Genomic DNA, 22,397 nt, shown 5'->3' on the forward strand with positions numbered 1-22,397 from the left:
TATTTTCATTTTTTTGAGACAGAGTCTCGCTGTGTCGCCCAAGCTGGAATGCAGTGGTGCCATCTCAGCTCACTGCAACCTTCGCCTCCCAGGTTCAAGCTATTCTCCTGCCTCAGCCTCCTGAGTTGCTGGGACTACAGGTGCCCGCCACCACGCCCAGCTAATTTTTGTATTTTTAGTAGAGACAGGGTTTCACCATATTGGTGAGGCTGGTCTTGAACTCCTGACCTTGTGATCCATCCGCCTAGGCCTCTCAAAATGCTGGGATTACAGGTGTGAGCCACCGCGCCCGGCCTATTATTTTTATACGAAACGGGGTCTCGCTATGTTACTCAAGCTGGTCTCGAACTTTTGGGCTCAAGCATACCTCACTTTCTTATCCCCGCCTCTCCCTTTCTCATCTTTGCCAGTCTACTTAGGTCTCTGCTTCAAAGTCACTTTTTCAGGAGGGGGCTTCCCGCCTGAATTCCCAACCCCCACCGGACTTGGTCCGTGCCGAGCTGGGCACTCACTGCCCCGGCACCAGCCATCTCTGCAGCAAGCACCCATGACAACCTTGAAGTGTAATGAGCTGCTCAGTGTGCCTCCCTACATCGTTAGTCCGAAGAGAGGGTCCCTCGGTGCCCAGCACAGTGCGTGGCACAGTCGGTGCTTAGGGAGCGATAGCTAGATGACACCGTAGTTTTCGGGATCCTAGTCCATCCAAAGCAGCCGCCTTCCGGGCAGGTGTGGGGAAGAGGGAGGCCGACGAGGAGCCAGCGCCGCGCGGCCCTCCGCACTTCCGTCTTGGAGGCCAGGGGTGGCGCTGCCGCCGTCCCTCGCCCGGAGGCAGAGATGCGCTGGCGCGTCACCGCCAGGAGCCCACAGTGAAAGACCATTGGATGGAAGGCGACGCCCAGAACTCCAGGAGAACGCTGTGGGAGGACGCGAGGCCAGGCGACTAATAGGCCAGGTGTGAGTCCCCAGACAGCTTCCTCCCCTTCAAGAGAGGAAGCCTGGGCTACAGGCTGGGACGGAAGCAGAGGGGCAGACACGCCGCCAACCCCCCGGCCTCGAACCGCCGGCGACTCAGTTCAGCCGAGGCAGCCAGGCGGTCCGGGGGCCCCGCGCCTGCGCACGCCGGGCCCCGCCCCGCCCCGCGCCCTCCAGGCCCGCCCCGCCCTCCACCTTCTGCGTGCGCACAGCCTATAGCCCGCCTCCGTGAAAGACTGCCGGGCGCATGCGGTCGGGGTTGTTCACTGGCTGTTCGGGGCTCCGCGCGCGTCGCCGGCCCAACTCTGTCGCTGACGGGAGGATCTGAAGCCGGCCGCAGGTAGGCTGACTCCAGGGATCCCGGGGGGAAACTGTTCTCCCGCGCAGGAGTCAGCGGCGCGAGCTGAGCCCGGCGCCGAGTAGCCCCGCCGCCGGGGTGACGGACGTCGCTTCTACCAATCAGGGGCGAGGTGACTCGGCGTCCTGCCCAATGGGCTGTGTGCCTAACGGGAGTGGGGCGGGCGCCCCGGCCGGCGAGCTGCTGGCTCCCGCGCGCGGGCCTCGTGGCTGGGCGGTGCTGGGGAGCGGGGCCGAGCGGGGCGCGGGGCGGCTTCAGAGGTTGTGGTGCCTGAGCCGCCGCGCTGGGCCGCGCCGAATCAGCTCTGCCGGGCTCGTCGGACGAATTAGGCCGTAGGGGCGTGGAGCGCCCCCCCCCACCCAGTCCTTGCTCATCGTCTGCGAGGCAGCCCGGCAGCCGCGCATCCATTCAGGCGGTGCGGGCCTCGGGCCTCGGGCTCAGCCGCCTGGGGCTAGGCGGGGCGGCTCCGCGTGGTAGGACGAGGGGGCCTGCAAGCTCTCCGGCCCTGAGCCCCGCGGCTGGCCTTTGGGCCCCACGGCTTCCTCCCTTCCCGACTGCCGGGAGTCGGGGCGCTGGCGGTGTATAGAGCTCACCACGTTTGCGTAGCGCCCTTCTGTCCACACTCGTTGCAGTTTCGAATCCTCAGCGGGACTGTGACGCGGGCGGCGTGGAGATTCTCACCCCCATTTCCCGAGGTGAGAACCCGCGTTGCAGGCAGCTCAAGTGACATGACTGAGGTCTGCACACGAGTGATGGGGGCTGTCACTTTTGAAAGAAAAAGCATTTTTCCCCCCTCAATCTTTGTTGAATTTTCTGATGTGTCTTGATTTACGTTACTTCTGTGCCGGAAAACCTTCTTGCACCTTCCGTCACCTTCAGAATTAAGTTCAGATTGGGTATGCCAGTTTGTACGTGATCTGGCCCTTGCCTACCTTTCCAGTTTGTCTTCCACTATATATCCCTCCCTCCCCGCCTTCCGCCTCTTGGCCTTACCTATGTTCTCTGTGGCTGCCCCGCACCAGCCTGTTCACCCTGTTCCCTTTCGTGTACTCTGAGTCTTAAAGTCAGTCCTTCAAGGCCCATTGCAAGTCATATCTACAAAACAGGAGCCGCCTGGATCTGCCCACTACCCCCAGGACTTCTCTTACCTTCCTCTGATGGCCATGGTACTGAAAGCTTCTGCTCTCTTCGTCCCCCTTTATAGTCTAAACATGTTTTCTGTCTGCTTCCATCATCACTGAATTACTCATTTATTTGTTTATGTTTCATCTCTCCAACTGGACTGCCAGAAAGTTGAGATATAGGCTCAAATCTGATTAATGTTTATAGTCCCCAAGCACAGTAGCTGTCACGTAAGTCAGTAGCCCATAAGGATGAATGAATGAGCCTCCCGCCTGGTCTTTGTGTACATTGGCATATTTATTGCCAGGCACTGAGACTGCAAGAATCTAAAGAGAGAATCTAAAGAATGTAAAGAGAGATGTTAGCCTCTTAGAGTAAAATTGGGACAAATCAAATGTAATTGGATAAGATGAATCTTTTGTAGAAGTAACTCAGAGTGGCAGAGAATTTCTGGGATCATCCAAAACTTAGGGAGACCAGGGTATAGTCTCAGTAAGAGATATGTCTGGTTAGAACATATGTAAAATGTACCTAAATCTGATTTTCATGTGTCAATAAGGAACTGTAAAGTGAGAGACTTAGGTCAGATAAGCTTGGAGACACCGCATACTGTATAGCAGTGATGACAGTGCGAGTTTACTTACTAAACACTCCCAGGATTCTTGCGTTAAATGACTTGGTTTAATCAGCATTTCTCTGATTTATATCCATAAACCCCTTTTTGAGAATCCCATATGCATTTTGTTGAAACGAGGGAGCATGCTTTTGGAAATGCAGCAGAGGATGGAAAGAGCCTTTGGAGCGGGGAAGACTTCTGAGCATTCTTCCTTCCCTGCCAAGTGTGTGCTTTCCTGCTCTGGGGAGGGGGTGGGGCGGGGGAATGCTTCAAGCACAACTCCCTAGTTTTCTTGTTCCTTAGTTTATTTTTATCATAATTTTGCTTCACATGGAACGTTCCTGAGGAGGAAAATGTCCTGACCATGCCAAAGTAAGCATTTTCTGCTACTTTCCAATTGTGTTTTTCATTTTGGTCACGTTTGGGTTTGCTGACCAAATGGACGATTCTGGACCTCTGAAGCTGGGGACCAGTGATAAATCCTCCGTGGTGAGCCTGTCACGGTCTCTTCACCTCTTGTCAATGCTGTTTTCACCTGCATCTTGACTCTGCTGCCCTTATCTCTTCTTTTATCCCTCCTTTCCCTGCCACTGTGGCACACTCTTTGGATTTAATCTCATCTCCCCTCTCTTTGAGTCCTCTGCCCATCATGTGCTTCAGACTGGTTTCTTATCTGATGTCCCTCTCCCCCAGTATTTGCAGTCTCTCTTCATTGCATGCCTGGGAGAGATTTCTGACAAGGATCAAGTTATTGTTAAATTATAGAAGAGAACTACTTTTTTTTTTTGAGGTAGTCTTATTCTGTCGTGCACGCTGGAGTGCAGTGGCGTGATTCCAGCTCACTGCAACCTCTGCCTCCTGGGTTCAAGCGATTCTCCTGCCTCAGCCTCCTGAGTAGCTGGGACTACAGGCATGCGCCTTCACAGCCGGCTAATTTTTGTATTTTTGGTAGAGATGGGGTTTCCCCATATTGGCCAGGCTGGTCTCAAACTCCTGACCTCAAGTGATCCTCCTGCCTCTGCCTCCCAAAGTGCTGGGATTACAGGCATGAGCCACTGTGCCCAGCCAGGGAACTCCTTTTAATTATAGGAATTTTGGTTTAGCTGCAACCACTTTTCAGTGTTGATGTTCTTTTCTTTTAGTCTATCTTTTATAACCTAGAGGAGCTCTGTTTTCTTGATGATACATTGTAGTTTAGCCAAAGACATTATTTATTTCCTGGAGAACTGGAGTGCTTATCCAAGTTTGAATTTTTTTCCCATGTAGGGAAAACAATGAGGCACCTGCCTGGTATCTCAGTGTCTGGCAGGGATGTCAGCAAACATTTGGGTTGTAGTGTTATATCAACCAGCTTAGAGCTGGTTTTATTAGGTTGACTCTGAAGGTTATTAATTGTCAAAGCTTTAAAAAAAAACTATGTTATTAGAGTAGCAGTTGTTTTTCTACACATATTTGACTAAAGCCATTCAGTGATCCAAGAAATGTTTGTTATGATCCAATTTAAACCTGAAGACAACCTTTTGAAGTCCTGTGACAGAGCAACTAAGGCTTCAAGAGGGTTCATAGCTAATAATTGGCAGAGCCAGTATTTGAACCCAGATGAGTTTGGTTTGTTGAGATATATTTATTTCATCTGTAATTTTTCTCTTTTCCAGGTCAAAGAGTAAAATGAAGTATATTCTGGTTACTGGTGGTGTTATATCAGGAATTGGAAAAGGAATCATTGCCAGCAGTGTGGGCACAATACTCAAGTCATGTGGTTTACATGTAACTTCAATCAAAATTGACCCCTACATTAACATTGATGCAGGGACATTCTCTCCTTATGAGCATGGTAAGCACAGTGGATTTCTTCATAGTAGTCGCATGTGGAAGAACATGTCAGCACTTGGGAATTATGTGCAGTTTGCATAACTTTTATTTTCTGCCTTCTAACAGGTCCCTTAATATAGCAGAATGATACTTTTTTCACCTAGACAGGAAGAATTCTTTTTTTTTTTTTTGAGGCAGGATCCCACTGTGTCCCTCAGGCTGGAGTGTTGTGGTGTGATCATGGCTCGCTGTAGCTTCCACCTCCTTAGCTCAAGCGATCCTCTCACCTCAGCCTCCTGAGTAGCTGGAACTACAGGTGTAAATCACCAGGCCTGGCTAATTTCTAAATGTTTTGTAGAGGTAGGGTTCCACTATGTTGCCCAGGCTGGTCTTGGGTCCTCCCACTATAATCCCAAAGTGCTGGGTGTTACACGTGTGAGCCACCATGCCCGACTGCATTTTACTTCTTTGTTATTATTGAGGACCTATCAACTGTGTGACATGTGACTGTGGCTGTTACTTCAAAGATTAATTGCTTAAAACGGAGAGATGTTAAAACATACCTCTTGTTTTAAAATTCTGCATTCATACTTCTACTCTGTAGCGTTGAGGTGAAAATCTACAAGCATTAAGTGTCACTAGTGCAGAAATCCTCATGTAACAAATAGCAGCAGGAAAAGATCCATACACTTGAGTGATATTTAATACAGAATTCTTGAGCAGAGGATGAGTTATCTCTCTGAGGGAAAAAATGAGACATTTTTTTCCTTTCCTGTGTTTGAGCTTGTCTCCTATTGTGGTGGTACGAATGAATCATTCTGGGCAAAATTTCTAGAGTGAAGTTTCACGGAATGAATGTGCAACAAAGGAATGGGGGAAATGTGTGCAGTTTCACAAATTTGTTTAGAACAAAAGCAGAGCTCAAAAGCTGATTTTTGTAATCAGCACAAACTTAATATGCATATATCCAGGCTTTGAATCAAATATTTTTATCACACTTTAAACCATATTATGCTTAATTAGGAGACTTTTCTGAAGGCTCTTTTTTCCCTAGGCAGCAGATGCTGTATACTACCGTGAGGTCCTGTATACGCACAGCCCGTCATTCCCTCCCATCCCTTGCCGTTTTATAACTTTCCTTAAGAGTGAGTTTGTTGGCCGGGCGCGGTGGCTCAAGCCTGTAATCCCAGCACTTTGGGAGGCCGAGACGGGCGGATCACGAGGTCAGAAGATCGAGACCATCCTGGCTAACACGGTGAAACCCCGTCTCTACTAAAAAATACAAAAAACTAGCCGGGCGAGGTGGCGGGCGCCTGTAGTCCCAGCTACTCGGGAGGCTGAGGCAGGAGAATGGCATAGACCTGGGAGGCGGAGCTTGCAGTGAGCTGAGATCCGGCCACTGCACTCCAGCCTGGGCGACAGAGCGAGACTCCGTCTCAAAAAAATAAATAAATAAAAATAAAATAAAAAATAAGAATGAGTTTGTTGACAGACTAGAAGTATGAAGTTACCTTTTAGAGAATATCTGGTAATTTTTCTTTTTGTGTGTCATATTTAGTTTTCCAGAAGTGAATTTCTGTGCTTCCTATCATGTAATTGCACACGTTGTTATGAGTGTTTTATTTCAGAATTGCAGTTGTGCCAGGGTATAGGTATTTTTCACTTAACCTAAATGGTTTCTCTGTTCACTGCAGGTGAGGTTTTTGTGCTGGATGATGGGGGGGAAGTAGACCTTGACCTGGGTAACTATGAGCGTTTCCTTGACATCCGCCTTACCAAGGACAATAATCTGACCACTGGAAAGATATACCAGTATGTCATTAACAAGGAACGGAAAGGAGATTACTTGGGGAAAACTGTCCAAGGTAATACTGGATTTACCTTTAAAGCTTAAAAGTCTTAACCAGTTTAATTTCTTCCTCCCTCCCACCTCTACACAGATGTATAATTCCCTTTTGAGTACAAAAGTTTACATTGTATGTGATTTCAGCATGAAACTCTCAAGGTATTGTTACTGAAATATGCCTTTAGTTGAAAAATCAGAATTATATTGTTGTTTGCTAAAAAAAATAATTTGAAGAACCACTTCTTCATTGAAGCTTGTCAGTCCTGCCAAGGCAGCATGATAAGAGTCCAGAGAACTGTTGTTTTTACACAGTAATGAGTGTGAAAATGGTAAAGGCAACTCGATTAGGGCATTAAGCCAGATGGCATGTATGTGTGCATCTGGGACTTACTATGTATAGAAGTGAGAAGGAAATGAGCATCCATTGTGTATACTGGTTTCCAGGCCGTTCATCAATGCCATATGGCCTAGGAGAAGCCTGAGAAGTGGGTTTCTGGGTCCTCCCAAGCTTTCACTGGCACAGCTTCGCTTACATCTATTTGCTGTTTCGGGGTTTTGTGCAAGCATTCGGGGTTTTGTACAAGCATTCGTTTAAGGAAAATGTTTTGCTGCTTTAAAAAGGTGGGGATGGAAAGCTATTGATCTAGTATAATGGCAGTGGCCCAAATTTGGAGGGGTTGCTGAAAAGTGGCTTTAATCTGAGTTATGAGAGCAAATCTGCTATTGGCTTTAGACTTTACTGGCCTACACACTGACAGCTGGCTCTGGTCTGGGGCTGCCCTGGCGAGTTTCTGGGCTAATTGGGTCATATTTGGATCTTAGCTTCCCCTCTCACTAGCTTTGTGAACATGGGCAAATTAACCTCTTCGAAATGTGGATTCCTTTTCTGTAAAATGGAGACAATAACAACACCTACCTCTCTGGGTTGTTAGGAGGATTAAAGGAAGTCAAAGTCAATGAAGTGTTTCCCTGACTTCCTGACACATAGAAAGGAATCAGGAATTAGAATGGTTTTGATTATACAGTTTGCTGTTTATTTATTCATCATCCATCAAATTTGCATTGAATGCTCACTGCAGTCAGACCTTCACTGGTGCTGGTAATGCATGTGATGAGCAAGACCAGAGAGGTCATTGCCCACACGGAGGTTACCTGTGGGGGAGGCAAACAACAAACATACGACACAACGAGACGTCTGTCAGAAGCTGTGAAGAAACCAAGTGGGGTGAGGACAGAAAGAATGACTGGGGAAAGCCACTTTGGGCAGGTGGTTGGGGAGCCTCCCAAGAGAGGCTATGTGAGCTGAGAGGCCAGTCAGTCACAGGGAGAGTGGAATGAGAAGTGTGGAGGCGCAGGGCTACGAAGGCTTGGTTGGTCCAGGAATGGAGGGGAGGCCGGCATGGCTGAGGCAGAGTGACCGAGGGGGATGGTCAGAGAGCGGGGGTGGTAGCCACAGCCAGGTTCTACCCAGTCTCGGCCGCAACAAGAAGCTTGGAGTGTACTCAGAGAAGTGGGAAGCCACAGAAAAGTTGAAGCGTGGGAGTGATGAATTCTGACTTGAATTTTAAAAGATCACTTTGACACCATGTGTGGAGTAGATAATGAATATGCTCCTGCATGAGGCAAATGAATATCCTTGTGCATGAGGCATTGCTGTAACTGGAGTGATCTGGAGTTAAATAGTAATCTTCACCTTTTAGGAACTTGCAGTCTGTGCCCAGAACTATGATTTTTGAAGTGTTGAGCAATTGCTGGCATTCTTTGAGCACTGACATGGCAAGTTGCTGTACCGTGCATTTTACAGCTGTTGTCTCACAAAATTTCCACAACTTAACATGCTGTTAAGCTTAAAATGGTTAAAACAAGCTTAAAATAGTTCTATAATTGACCCAAAGATCCACAACTAACGAGTCATGGGACTGAGGTTTGAATCCAGACATTCTGACCCCGGGTGCTGTGCTCCTAACAACTCTGCTGTGCTATGCTGGCTCACTGCAGTGGATTGTCTACCCTTTGGTAAACTGGAAACATACGGAACAGGGTCCCAGAAGTCTCTTGTTCCTGGAAATGCACTGAAGTGTAGTGTGCCCACCTTCACCTGTGAGCAATAGGGTTGGCCATACTGGTGTGTGACTCTGCACAGGGGCATGTGCGCCCGTGTGGCTCAGGACACTACTCTCAGCCTTGCTCTGTTGCAGGGCTTCCAGCAACAACTTGGACATCTGGCTGCAGGAAGTGTGAGCTCAGAGATTTGTTGAGGCCAGTTAAAGGGGGCCTCAAAAGTATTTTTATGACCCTATTGCTACTGTCTCCAGGCAGAGAGTGCCGCAGTTTGTTTTCACAGTCAGTGCATTTGTCTCAATCAATGTAGATGGACAAGCGTAAGTTCCCTGTTTGTTTTCTCTTTCCCAGTTGTCCCTCATATCACAGATGCAATCCAGGAGTGGGTGATGAGACAGGCGTTAATACCTGTAGATGAAGATGGCCTGGAACCTCAAGTGTGTGTTATTGAGGTTTGTATGATTCTTACACATGTGAACAAGTGTACTCATCTCCTTAGTCAGCCATCAACAACTGATAAGACAGTTCCCAGTGGAGCCCTTGGCCTTCTTATCTGTGTTGGTGCAGTATGTTGCAATGTGGCAGGTAAGGGCATAGTAACAGTCGTGTGGAATGGCCACACAAGGGAAAACTGTACTTTGCCCAAACAGTGGTCCTGTTTTGTTTTTTTTTTTTTTCTAGCATTTATAGATTCACTTAGTACTGACTATTCCCTTGAGTAGTGTGACACATTTTCATCTGTCTCTTGAGCAAGTCAGCAGATCTTTCGCTTTCTTCTGGCAAGAGCATTCGTCTCTGAATGAGCTTCATTTGGTTTCAGTATCTGTACTCCTGCTGTGCTGATCCTAGCTGTTGGATCTCAGTGTTCCTCAGATAACGGGAGACTCAGAAGTTCCAGCAGTTTGTTTATAACTAATTCTTTTTTTTTTTTTGAGACAGGGTCTCACTCTGTCACCCAGGCTGGAGTCCAGTGGAGCAGTCATGGCTCACTGCAACCTTGATCTCCTGGGCTCACGTAGTTCTCCTACCTTAGCCTCCCAAGTTGCTGGAACTACAGTGTGCACCACCATGCCCGGCTAGTTTTTGTACTTTTTTGGGAGAGGCAGGGTTTCACCATTTTGCCCATGGCTTGTGAGCTCAAGCCATCTGCCTGCCTTGGCCTCCCAAAGTGCTAGGATTACAGATGTGAGCCACTGTGCCCAGCCAACTGATGCTTTTCAGTATAAAAATTATTTATAGTTAACTAAGGAGATAAGATTTAGGTTTTTTGTTTTTTGTTTTTGCTTTGTCACTGTGATACAGATAACATTCCTGACACCTCTCTCACCTGACCTTTTTCTTGAAATGATGTGGAAAGTTCCACAGTAACCTTTGGGAACGATGAACCTGTCCAAAAGAGTAACCTTTTAGTACAAAGAGATGTCTAATTCCTGTTAACTAACATTATACAGGATTAGAGAGTCCATGTTATATAATTACTCATCACTGAATCAGGAAGACAGACAGTTGTTAGAAAACTAAACTGCCAGAGAAGAGTTTAGTGCCTAACCTCTGAAATAACTTTGTTCTTCTAGCTTGGTGGAACCGTGGGGGACATAGAAAGTATGCCCTTTATTGAGGCCTTCCGTCAGTTCCAGTTCAAGGTCAAAAGAGAGAACTTTTGTAACATCCACGTCAGTCTAGTTCCCCAGGTAAGTAAGACATTGAAAGTTTTACTCTGGGAGAGATGGAGAGGAGGGAGGAAAGGTAAACTGGAATAGTTTTCACTTATTGTGTAGTAGTTTTCCCTTGAGGTGCAGGAAGCAGAGAATAAAGAACTTTGTAAGTTTAAATTTGTTACAGTCATACTTTTTTGAAAAGATCAAATAGAAAACATTTGAAAAATCAGGGCAGTTGCATTTGCAGATGTAGATTGGCCGTGTGCATTTGTCTTTACAGTATGGTGGAACTAGAGTAAAGAGGCTGTTTTTAAAGACAAATCTTGTGGAGAGGAGTCAATAGTAACAAAAATTAGGAAGCCGGAAAGCAGATGGATGCATAGAAGCCGACTAAGCTGACCTCGAGTGCCAGATCTTATGCCTGCAGCAATGAAAGCAGAGAAGCAGCCCTGTTTGCCCTGCAGAACCCCAAAAGCTCAGGAGCGGGATGAGGGTGGGCCTTATGTAACTACTGCTTCAGAAGACTCAGACCCTGACATCTTTTTCCTAAAGTGCACAGTTGGGCATTAGCCTCCTCTCACCTTGGCAGAAGACTGGAGGCTTGTTCTCTGGAGAGGGTTCCTGGATGAGCAGACACTAAGGACAGTTGAAGGCAGTAACACTGGACTACAAACATGGGGTTGTGTGTAATGTTATGCTGTTGACACTCCTTGCCTTCTTCCACCACTCGGTTCCCAGAATCATCATGTTCAGGCTTGACCATTCCACGTGGGAGATTTTAAGATTGTCCTCTGGGGTATGGATAGCCCAGGATAAAAGACGCTGGCTCTGGGGGCTCCCCATGAAATAAGCCAGCCAGATTTTCACCAAGACAAGCCTACCCACTCACACAGAACTTACAGGTAGCATTGGAGCAGGCCTCCATACACTTGGAGAAAGCATCTGATAGGTAAGAGACCAAGCAACAGAAAGCAACTTACAGGGAACTGAGACTCTACAAGCAGAGGAAACTCTTAAAAAAAAAAAGCAAACCAAAAGTGACCTGTCATTACTATTCTTAGAAAATTAAAAGGAGATAAGCTATATCCGTTAGATAAGAACTGGATGCTGTAAGAAAGAAACATTGAGAGAACAGAAAAGAATCCTTGGAAATTAAAAATTGGATAGCAGAAATGAAAAAGTTAAGAGAAAGTAAGTTGAGGAAATACCCAAGGAAGTACAGCAAAAAGACTAAGAGATAGAAAATAGGAGAAAAGTTAAGAAAAATTAGAGGACCGGCTCAGAAGTTCTAATTTCCAAATAATAGGAGTTCCAAAAAATAAGAACAGAGAAACGGAAGTATAATCTGAACCCCAGGGGTCAGCAAACGATGGCCTGTGGGCCACATGAACCTATCCCCCCCTTTATGGAAATCAAGTTTATGGAAATACAGCTGCGTCCATTTGTTTATGTGCTGTCTGTGGCTGCTTTTGCACTGAAACAGTAGAGTTGAATACCTGTGGCAGAGACTGTGGCCCACAAAACCTAAAATATTTATCATTAGGCCCTTGACAGAAAAAATTTTCTGACCCCTTATCTGAACAATTCAAGGAAATTTCTAGACATCAGTTTCTGGGTTGAAAGGACTCCCTTGGTGCCTAGCATATTGGATGACAGATGACCCACACCAAGGCATATTATTGTGAAGGTTCAGACTAATGGGGCAGAAGTTCTAAAAGGCTCTAAAGAGAAAAATCAAGAATCATTGTGCCATTGGACCCCTCAGCAACAATATTGGAAGCTAAAAGACAGTGATGCGATTTCATTAAAAATTCTAGTGGACGCTGGGCATGGTGGCTCCCACCTGTTATCTCAGCAGTTTGGGAGGCAGAGGTGGGAGGATTGCTTGAGCCTATGAATTTGAGACCAGTCTGGGCAATGTGACAAGACCCTGTGTCTATTTAAAAAAAAAAGTCCAACAGAAAATGATTTCCATCCTACAAGTCCATATGTAACGTCTATCTGTTAAGTGTGAGAGGAGAATAAAGATAATTTGGTCCAGAAAGGAAAAGTGTGGCACGTGGTTTGGGAACAGTATTTAAATACTTCAAAAGGATGTAAACCCAAAAGAGGGCTGTAGGCACAGGAAAGTGTCTAATGGGGGCAGGATCCTCATTTAACAGGGAAATCAATAGAAAATGTCTCCAAGTAAGTGTGAAGAAGTAGCACACCAGCAAGATCAGTTGAGTTGAAGAGCGATGGTTTCTAGGGATTGGAAAGGGGAGAGTGGGTGAGGGCTGATACTGCTTACAAGTTCTGTAGAACCATTTGACTCTAAAATGCATGCACGTGTAACTTTGATAAACATAAAAGCTAAATTATGTAAGTGACCAAATTATTTATTTCCTTTTTTTTTTTTTTTTTTTTTTTTTTTTTTTGAGACGGAGTCTCGCTCTGTCGCCCGGGCTGGAGTGCAGTGGCCGGATCTCAGCTCACTGCAAGCTCCGCCTCCCGGGTTCCCGCCATTCTCCTGCCTCAGCCTCCCGTGTAGCTGGGACTACAGGCGCCGCCACCTCGCCTGGCTAGTTTTTTGTATTTTTTAGTAGAGACGGGGTTTCACCGTGTTCGCCAGGATGGTCTCGATCTCCTGACCTCGTGATCCACCCGTCTCGGCCTCCCAAAGTGCTGGGATTACAGGCTTGAGCCACCGCGCCCGGCCTTATTTCCTTTTTAAAAGGGGTTCAAGGAAAAGTCATACTTGAAAATTCCTTATCAGAGGAAAACTAACTTTTTTTTTTTTCTTTTGTAAAATAGCCAAGTTCAACAGGGGAACAGAAGACTAAACCCACCCAGAATAGTGTTCGGGAACTTCGAGGGCTTGGGCTTTCCCCAGATCTGGTAAGATTTCCTGATAACTGGTTTCAGTGTAATCTTTTATGTCTAGTTAAGATCACTCTTTCATGACAGACAAGACTGTTGTCTTGTTGGCTTGCTTTTGATAATTGATGATGGAGAAAATAGGATTAGTGCTTTGAACTGGGCTGTAGTTTGCAACATGTTCCTGCTTGGCATGTGTTAGGTCTTGTACTCCCCAGACCTTATTTTTCCTCTCAGTCCTTTTATTTTCATTTTTACTCCTACCTGGGAACACTAGTGGAGGAAAACCCCAGAGCTCCTGTAGTTCATTAATGTATTCATTTGTACTGCCATTCTCTTATATTTTTCCAGTTTGGCGTTTAGGGATTTTAGCTTTGAAACGGGTCATAATATTTTTATGGATTATGTGCCTGGTGCTGAGAGTTAACATTTTCGTTCATCTTAACAATGTGAAGTCTGTTTTAATTTCAGTCAGGGAAAACCCCTACTTTTGTCATCTTTTCCTTCTGTCTAAGCCGTCTTGTTCTCTACTTCTAGGTCGTATGCAGGTGCTCAAATCCACTTGACACATCAGTGAAGGAGAAAATATCAATGTTCTGCCATGTTGAGCCTGAACAAGTGAGTAGAAATTCCCATCTCTAATAAGTTGTTTTTTGCTTTTAATTGTTCTAAAGCCTCTTGATGAGTTTCATGAGGCTTGTGTTACTTTCTAATTAGAGATAGTGGGCCGTTCCAGAAGAACCCGTCGCCATCAGCTCTGATTTGCCATTCCCTGCCTCTCCTGGTTCCCCAAACACACTTGTGTCCCTCCTGCCTCTTCTCTTGCCTTGTTGTACTTTGTGCTCCAGCCAGGTGGAGTATCTTTCGGTTCCCCTAGTACCCCCCACTCTCCCTGTGATTGTACTTTTGCACTGGCTAATTTCTGTTAAGAACCCATGTCCCCCTCTTCCTGTTGGCTTGGCAGTCTCCTACTCACTCTCATCCTTCAGGTTCTAGCGAAGACAGTATTGTTTGAGAAGCTTTAACTGCCAAACCTCCTGGCCCTTGGCCTTCAGGGTCAACTGCGTCCTTCTCTGGGCTCCTGTGTGGTGTCTCAGCTATGCTGCCGGTGGGCCCATCTTTCTGGTGTGTGTGTGTGTGCGCACGCACGCGCGTGCATGCACGTGTGTGTGTACATGTGTGGTGTGTATCTCCCTTCACAGACTCTGAGCTTCTGGAGAGCAAGGGCCACCTCATTCAACTTGATGTTTCTGGTGTGTGGTGTCTAGGGTGTTGTAGGCTGTCACAGAGATCTTAGTGTTTTTGTTGCTGTACCTATGATGCAGGAAATCCAAAATTTGGAACCTGTAATGTATCTAAGTGTGGTGCTTAGTATGGAAATTCCACTGGTGACACATTGAGCATGTAGCTTTGGCCAGGTTTTAGATATTTCTGTCCTAGCAAGTGAAGGAAATTTAATTCTGTAGCAGAATAGGTTGTCATTAAAATTGCTCAATTTTTTTTTTTTAATTGAGACAGAGTCTAACTCTGTCACCCAGGCTGGAGTGCAGTGGCGTGATCTTTTGGCTCACTGTGACCTTCCACCTTCCAGGTTCAAGCGATTCTCCTACCTCAGCTTCCTGAGTAGTTTGGATTACAGTGTACCACCACTCCCCGCTAATTTTTGTATTTTTAGTAGAGATGGGGTTTCATTATGTTGGCCAGGTTGGTCTCAAACTCCTGACCTCAGGGGATCCACTTGCCTCAGCCTCCCAAAGTGCTGGGATTATAGGCGTGAGCCACTGCACCCAGCCTTACAATTATTCACTATTAAAAATGTAACAAGTATTTCCATATTTAAGTTTAAGTTTAAAGTTTTTTGCTTTTTTTTTTTTTTTTTTTGAGATGGAGTTTTCACTCTTTCATCTAGGCTGGAATGAAGTGGAGCAATCTCAGCTCACTGGAACCTCCACCCCCTGGGTTCAAGTGATTCTCCTGCCTCAGCCTCCAGAGTAGCTGGGATTATAGGCGCCTGCCACCATGCCCAGCTAATTTTTGTGTTTTCAGTAGAGATGGTGTTTCGCCATGTTGGCCAAGTTGGTCTGGAACTCCTGACCTCAAGCAATCCACCTGTCTCGGCCTCCCAAAGTGCTAGGATTACAGCTGTGAGCCACCACGCCTGGCCTTGCCTTTTTTTTTTAACAGACGAGGTCTTGCTGTGTCACCCTGGCTAGAGTGCAGTGGTGCTGTCATAGCTCACTGCAGCCTGGGCTTAAACAGCCCTCCTGCCTCAGCCTCCTGAGTAGCTCATACCTTAGGCGGAAGCCACCATGTTTAGCTATTTTGTTTTTTGTAGAGATGAGGTCTTGCTATGTTGCCCATGCTGGTCTCGAACTCTTTGGGCTCAGGCAGCCTTCTTGCTTCAGCCTTCCAGAATGTTGAGATTACAGGCGTGAGCCACCATGGCCAGCCTTGCTTATTCTTTTAATCGGAATGTTTATCTTACTGAATTGACTTGATACAGTCTGAATACAACTCTTTTATCAGGTATGTGATTTGCACATACTTTCTTCATATCTGTGCCTCGTCTTTTCATTTTCTTTTCTTTTTTTTTTTTGAGGTGGAGTGTTGCTCTTGCCCAGACTGGAGTGCAGTGGCATGATCTCTGCTCACTGCAGCCTCTGCCTCCTGTGTTCAAGCGATTCTTCTGCCTCAGCCTCCCGGGTAGCTGGGACTACAGGCATGCGCCACCACTGGTGCCTGGCTAAGTTTTGTATTTTTAGTAGAGATGGGGTTTTGCCAAGTTGGTCAGGCTGGTTGCGAACTCCTGACCTCAGGTGATCTGCCTGCCTCGGCCTCCCAAAGTGCTGGGATTACAGGTGTGAGCCACCGCACCTGGCCTTCATTTTCTTAATAGTGTCTTTTAGAGCACACTTTTAAACTTCAGTGAAGTCCAATCTGTTTTTTTCTTTCATGGATTGTGCTTTCACTGTTGTATCTAAGAACTGCTTGCTTAACCAAGGTCATGAAGATTTTCTTGTAAAAGTTAATTTTAGGCCTTACAGGATCCATTCTAGCTTAACTTTTGTGAGTAGTGTGAGGTAAGGGTTGAAATTTTTACATGTGGATATCTACTTGTCTCAGCCCCATTTGTTGAAAAGACTATCCTTGGATACTATTCTATACTTTTTAAAAATAAAGGTACATTATAGATTTACTAATCTTTGTAAAGTTGTTTAGATTTATTTATAGCTATTCATAATTTTCATTACTACCGTGAACTTTTAAAAATTACATTTTCTGATTAGATATGGCCCATGTATAGGAGACCCTGCTGACCTCTGTCCATTCATCTATAGCCTAGCAACCTTACTAAAATTCTGTTAGTACTGATTGTTTACCTGTAAATTCTTTTGGTTTTTATGGATAAGCAGTGATATTGTATGCATTATTCAGTGGCAACCGCTTCTTGTTTTCTGGTTCATTTTTTTTTCTTATTATAATTTTCTAATATCTTCAGTACATCATTGAATAGAAGTATTGAAAGTGACCATTCTGGCCTTGTTCTGGACTCTAAATAGTAAGCATTAATATTAAACCATGTGATGTTTACTGTGGGTTTTTTATATTGCCAAATTTTCCCTAATCTTAATTTACCAATAATTTTTATTATGAATTTGGTTTTGAATTTTTATCAAGTCTACATCTACTGAGGGAATTTTTTTTCCTTAATCAATTTTCTATTTATGTGGTGAATACCACTGTTAAATTTCCTCAAACTTGACTGCACACTGGAATTGCTTCGGGAGCTTTACAAGTACTGATGCCTGCCTCCTACCCTGAGAGATCCTAATTCAAGTGGTCTACGGGGCAGCATGGGCTTTTGACCTTTTATAAGCTCTGAATGATTCCAGTATGCAGCTGAGTTTGAGAACCACTGTTCCTAGTTAAACCATTCATGGGTTCGTGGACATGATTTTTTTAAACTACGTTTGTGGTTTGGATCATGAATTTTTTTTTTTTTAGATAGGTTCTGGCTCTGTTGCCCAGGCTGGAGTACAGTGATGTGATCTGGGCTCACTGTAACCTCCGACTCCCAGGCTCAAGTGATCCTCCCACCTCAGCCTCCCGAGTAGCTGAGACCGTGGGCACATGCCACCACACCCAGCTAATTTTTTGGGTGTTTTTTTCAGGCTGGAGTGCAGTAGCACAATCTCAACTCACTACAACTTCAAACTCCCAGGCTCAAGCGATTCTCCCATCTCAGCTACCCCCCAAGTAGCTGAGACTACAGGCACATGCCACCATGCCTGGCTAAATTTTGTATTTTTTGTAGAGACAGTGTTTTATCACGTTGCCCAGTCTGGTCTCGAACTCCTGAGCTCGAGCAGTCCTGCCGTGGCCTCCCAAAGTACTAGGATTACAAACATAAGCCACCTTGCCCAGCCATGAATTTTTTTTAAAGGACTTTTGCATCCATGTTCATAATAGATTGGCCACTAATTTTCTGTTCTATTCTTGAGTCTGTTTTAGTAATTTATCTTTATCTAGAAAATTGTCCTTTTTTCTGTTTTCAGAAAATATTTTTACAAGGTCACATAGCTAGTAGGAGGCTAGAAGCCTGGTGAGTTTTTGCTTTTATTTAATAACTTGCTTTTTTCTGAACAGGTGATCTGCGTCCATGATGTCTCATCCATCTACCGAGTCCCCTTGTTGTTAGAGGAGCAAGGGGTTGTAGATTATTTTCTTCGAAGACTTGACCTTCCTATTGAGAGGCAGCCAAGAAAAATGCTGATGAAATGGAAAGAGATGGCTGACAGGTTTGCCTGCAATGAGGAGCTGGGAGCGCTAGCCTCCTTTACTTTTTTGTAGGGCTGGTGAAGCCGACTCTAGCCCTAGCACTTTTGCACTTTTGCCATCCACGCATTAGAAGGGCCTTTGTAGTAAGACATGTTCAGAAAGGATCTTAACTGTCACGTAGCTGTGGCATAGATGAGGAGATCCTGATGGGGCCAGGCCAGGTGCTGGGCCTCCAGACACTGAGTTCGGGTTATGTCTTAACACTGCTTGTCCCTTACCTAGATCAGTGCAAACAGGCGTCCCCGTGGCCGTGGGTGAGTGTGCATACCCGAAGCCCACATGAATGGCTGACAGTGGCTGGAGCACTCCTGGGTACCACCCAAGAGATCTGAGCTGTGTTTGGGAATGTGTGTCTCACCCCACACCAGAAAGGGATGACATCAGGAAGGGGATGTGTTGCTGCCTACTCCACTACATCCTTTTAAGGCTCGGTGGTGCTGTCACATCTCTTCAGAGATCTTCACTTCGTGTCTTAGAGCAATGGGCAGGCCTTATCTTAGTTGCAAGATCAATATGACGGCCTAGAAGCATTTGGAGAGGGCGTACTCATTCCATTGCTCTGTGAGAATTGTTTTTCATTTCCACATTTTTCCTGCAGTCTTTGTCTGCTTCCATGTAGCTACCAGAATGGCACAGTTTTATCATCTTTTTTCATAAAACATTATAAGCAGTTTGTTCTGTTACTATATTTTACAATGAAAACTTTTAATGAGTGGGGACTTTTCTGTTTTGTGCATGTCCCATAATTTGATACTTGCTTTCATCCCATTAATTCTTGTGAATTGTTTGTTTATGTCTGTTAATTTTTTTGGCCTTTGGTTGAAAAAAAACTTTTGTAGGCAAATTTGTGTGAGATACTGAAACTGTCTCTTTATAAGTTTCAAAAAAAAACAAAATCTTTCTTTACAAAGCCTGCCATGTTGATCTGAAAATTACTTCCTCTTTACTGGTCTGTACACAGAACTCAGGTAATAGCCATTCCTGTTATCTTCTTCCCCGATGTGTTTTTGTTGTTTGTTTTTGTGGGGGTTTTTGAGGCAGGGTCTCACACTGTTGTCCAGGCTGTAGTGCAGTGGTGCGGTCAGCTCACTGTAACCTCCAACTCCTGGGCTCAAGATCCCCCCACCTCAGCCTTTCAAAGTGCTGAGATTATAGGATTATGGGCGTGAGCTCACTCCTGGCCAGACGTATTTTTTTTCTTCTTAAAATAGCTATTTTGGTCTCATGATGGCGTGTACCTTCTGAGTAACTGGATGTTTCTTGACGTTTGTTTGATAGATATGATCGCTTGCTAGAGATCTGCTCTATTGCCCTTGTGGGCAAATACACGAAATTCTCAGACTCCTATGCCTCTGTCATTAAGGCTCTGGAGCATTCTGCACTGGCCATCAACCACAAATTGGAAATCAAGGTAAGGAGGGTGGCACAGGTACAACCGACAGATGAGCAGGAAGCAGTCTGTAGTCTCATAGGTGCCGCATCATATCTGCTTTCTGTTTTTGGAGCTTGGAATTACTTTTTAGGGATTAAAAAGATTTGTGGTTGCTTCCTGGCTTCGAGAAGATAGTAGAGCATTTTCAGGAATTAATGAAGGGGAGAGGTGGCTAGAGGAGAGGGTGAGAGAGACTTGAGTTCTTGGCTATGACTATCAGGTAACTAAATAAAATGCCCTGTGGAAATGGGGGCTACTGGTGGACCACAGGCATGCTGCACAGTTGACAGCTGGAGGCTCTCGGAGACTTTGTTGGCATGTGGGCTGCCTTTCCTAACCTGTGCTCATCACTTATTGCAAAGTGGGAATGACAGTATTGACCTCATAGAGCTGTGAGGTTTTTCTGGGTTGCAGGGCAGGCACTCAGTAAATGGTAGTTACTGTGTTCTGGTCTGTGCCATGGCGGGCGGCAGCTGAGCTGGTGGAATGGTGGGGCACGGCCCTACTTATCTATGGGTGGCAGTAGAGTGTCATGGTTAAGAGCATGGATGCTGTGGCTGGGCGCGTTGGCTCATGCCTGTAATCCCAGCACTTTGGGAGGCCGAGGTGGGCAGATCACGAGGTGAGGAGATTGAGACTGTTCTGGCTAACACAGTGAAACCCCGTCTGTACTCAAAATATAAAACAGCCAGGCGTGGTGGCGTGTGCCTGTATTCCTAGCTACTTGGGAGACTGAGGCAGGAGAATTGCTTGAACCCGGGAGGTGGAGGTTGCAGTGAGCCGAGATTGTACCACTGCACTCCAGCCTGGGTGACAGAGTGAGATTCCGTCTCAAAAAAAAAAAAAGCATAGATGCCTGAGCCAGGTGACCAGGACTAGATTCTAGCACTGTCATCTACAAGCGGTGAGACCTAGACAACTTACTTTAACCCTCTTTGTGCCTCAGTTTCCACATCTTTAAAAAGGGATGGTGATGGTGCCTTCCTCCTAGGGCTGTTGTAAGAAGTTCATGAATACAAAGTGCTGAGATTCGCTATGTCAGCTGTCCTTGACAACCCTCCCTTCTGCCTGTCCTCTTTATTCCTTTTCTTCCCAGCCCATCAGCTGGAGCTTTTCAGGAGGAGATGAAGGTCAGAGGTAAAGTTGGATCTCAGTGCTGAGGTTGTCAACCGGGCCCCATGTAGCTGTCCCCACATTGGGGTTTGCTTTCTACTTCCCAGGTGTTTCTCAGCGTGAGAATTTAGTTTGCTTTGTGCTGCTGGACAGGTTCCTGCAGAATGACCTGTTGTACGTGTTTTTTTTTTTTGAGACGGAGTCTCGCTCTGTCGCCCAGGCTGGAGTGCAGTGGCTGGATCTCAGCTCACTGCAAGCTCTGCCTCCCAGGTTCACGCCATTCTCCTGCCTCAGCCTCCCGAGTAGCTGGGACTACAGGCACCCGCCACCTCGCCCGGCTAGTTTTTTGTATTTTTTAGTAGAGACGGGGTTTCACCGTGTTAGCCAGGATGGTCTCGATCTCCTGACCTCGTGATCCACCCGTCTCGGCCTCCCAAAGTGCTGGGATTACAGGCTTGAGCCACCACGCCCGGCCAACCTGTTGTACATGTTTTAAGAATGTAAATCCCATTATACAGCCCTGACTTCTTATTTGCTAGTTCTTTCCATCATTCATTTATTTAATTCACTTGGAGTTAGTCTGTGGCTGCCATGTGTTTGTTGGGTGGCAGAGGATGAGAGATGGATGAAAAGGCAACAGCCTCTGCTTTTAAGGAATATTGAGTCTCTTAGGTAGGAAGGAGCACATAGGAGAGGCTGAACCTGCCGTGGCAGACACATGAGGAAGGCAGACTTCCTCATTGAGGGACACCAGGTCGGGTTGGGTAGGATGGAGAAGGCTTGGAAGGGGCATTCCTGTTAGAATAGATAGAGCACATCCAAGGGCTTGGAGATGTGGAGCCGTTGGAAACACTGTGGATGGAACTTGTGAACTGGAGGCTGTCTGGAGACAGGCTGGTGTGAGGGCCTGCCCACAGTTCCATGAACTGCAGGGTTTAGGTAGGAGAGTGTAGAAAAATGGTGAACACCCTAATTTAAAAAGTGGGCACAACATTTGAACAGACACTTCCAAAAAAAGGTGTAGGTGATATACACGAAAAGGTGCCCAACACCTCTAGTTGTCAGGGAAATCCGTGCACATGAAGTCACGATGAGATTGTGACGCATACCCACTAGAGCGGCTGAGTGTTAGAGAGGCTGTGGAGCTCTTACCTTGCTGCCGGGAGTATAAAATGGCACCACCACACTAGAAAACAGTCTGTAGTTTCTTATCAAGGTAGACATGTGATCCAGTAAGTCCATTCCCAGATACTCACTTGAGAGACTTGAAAACATATCCACAAAAAAAGATTTTTATTCAAATGGACAAATTATTCGTAATAGCTGAAATCTCAGAACAACTCAAATATTTATAGCCTGTCAATGGATAAATTTGTAATGGTTTATTTATAAGTAGAAAACCACTCAGCAATGAAAGGGAATAAACCAAGCTGAACACAGTGGCTCAAGCCCATAATCCCAACACTTTGGGAGGCTCTGCTGTGGGAGGATCGCCTAAGGCCTGTAGTTTGAGAGCAACCTGGTCAACATTAGCGAGACCTCCATCTCTGCAAAAAAAAAAAAAAAGTTAAAAAAGAAAAGGAACAAACTAATGATAAACACAGCAACATGGATGAACTTCACAAACACTAAGCAAAAGAAGCCAGACACAAAAGGTTATATACTATTTGGCTCCATTTATATGAGGTTCTGTAAGAGGCAAAATGAATCTG

General features: G+C 45.8%; 1 protein-coding gene across 3 annotated transcripts in view; it reads left to right on the forward strand.

Moving 5' to 3' along the window:
• The first annotated feature begins 777 nt into the window (after positions 1-777).
• The window catches only part of CTPS1 (CTP synthase 1), a 33,945-nt gene continuing 12,325 nt past the window's right edge, over positions 778-22,397 (forward strand). Inside the window, exons 1-9 of one of the 3 annotated variants that reach the window (XM_030912728.1) lie at positions 778-1,312; positions 4,724-4,902; positions 6,575-6,745; positions 9,139-9,239; positions 10,362-10,478; positions 13,239-13,322; positions 13,839-13,919; positions 17,949-18,100; positions 19,419-19,551. In XM_030912728.1, coding sequence (XP_030768588.1) covers positions 4,737-4,902; positions 6,575-6,745; positions 9,139-9,239; positions 10,362-10,478; positions 13,239-13,322; positions 13,839-13,919; positions 17,949-18,100; positions 19,419-19,551 — 1,005 coding nt within the window. In that variant the 5' untranslated portion in view covers positions 778-1,312; positions 4,724-4,736. Of the gene's footprint in view, positions 1,313-1,508; positions 2,026-4,723; positions 4,903-6,574; positions 6,746-9,138; positions 9,240-10,361; positions 10,479-13,238; positions 13,323-13,838; positions 13,920-17,948; positions 18,101-19,418; positions 19,552-22,397 lie in introns of those variants that run through there. The other 2 variants (XM_030912726.1, XM_030912727.1) reach the window with 2 other exon arrangements.

This window comes from Rhinopithecus roxellana, chromosome 12 (genome assembly GCF_007565055.1).
Source record: "Rhinopithecus roxellana isolate Shanxi Qingling chromosome 12, ASM756505v1, whole genome shotgun sequence".
Lineage (NCBI taxonomy): Eukaryota > Metazoa > Chordata > Mammalia > Primates > Cercopithecidae > Rhinopithecus > Rhinopithecus roxellana.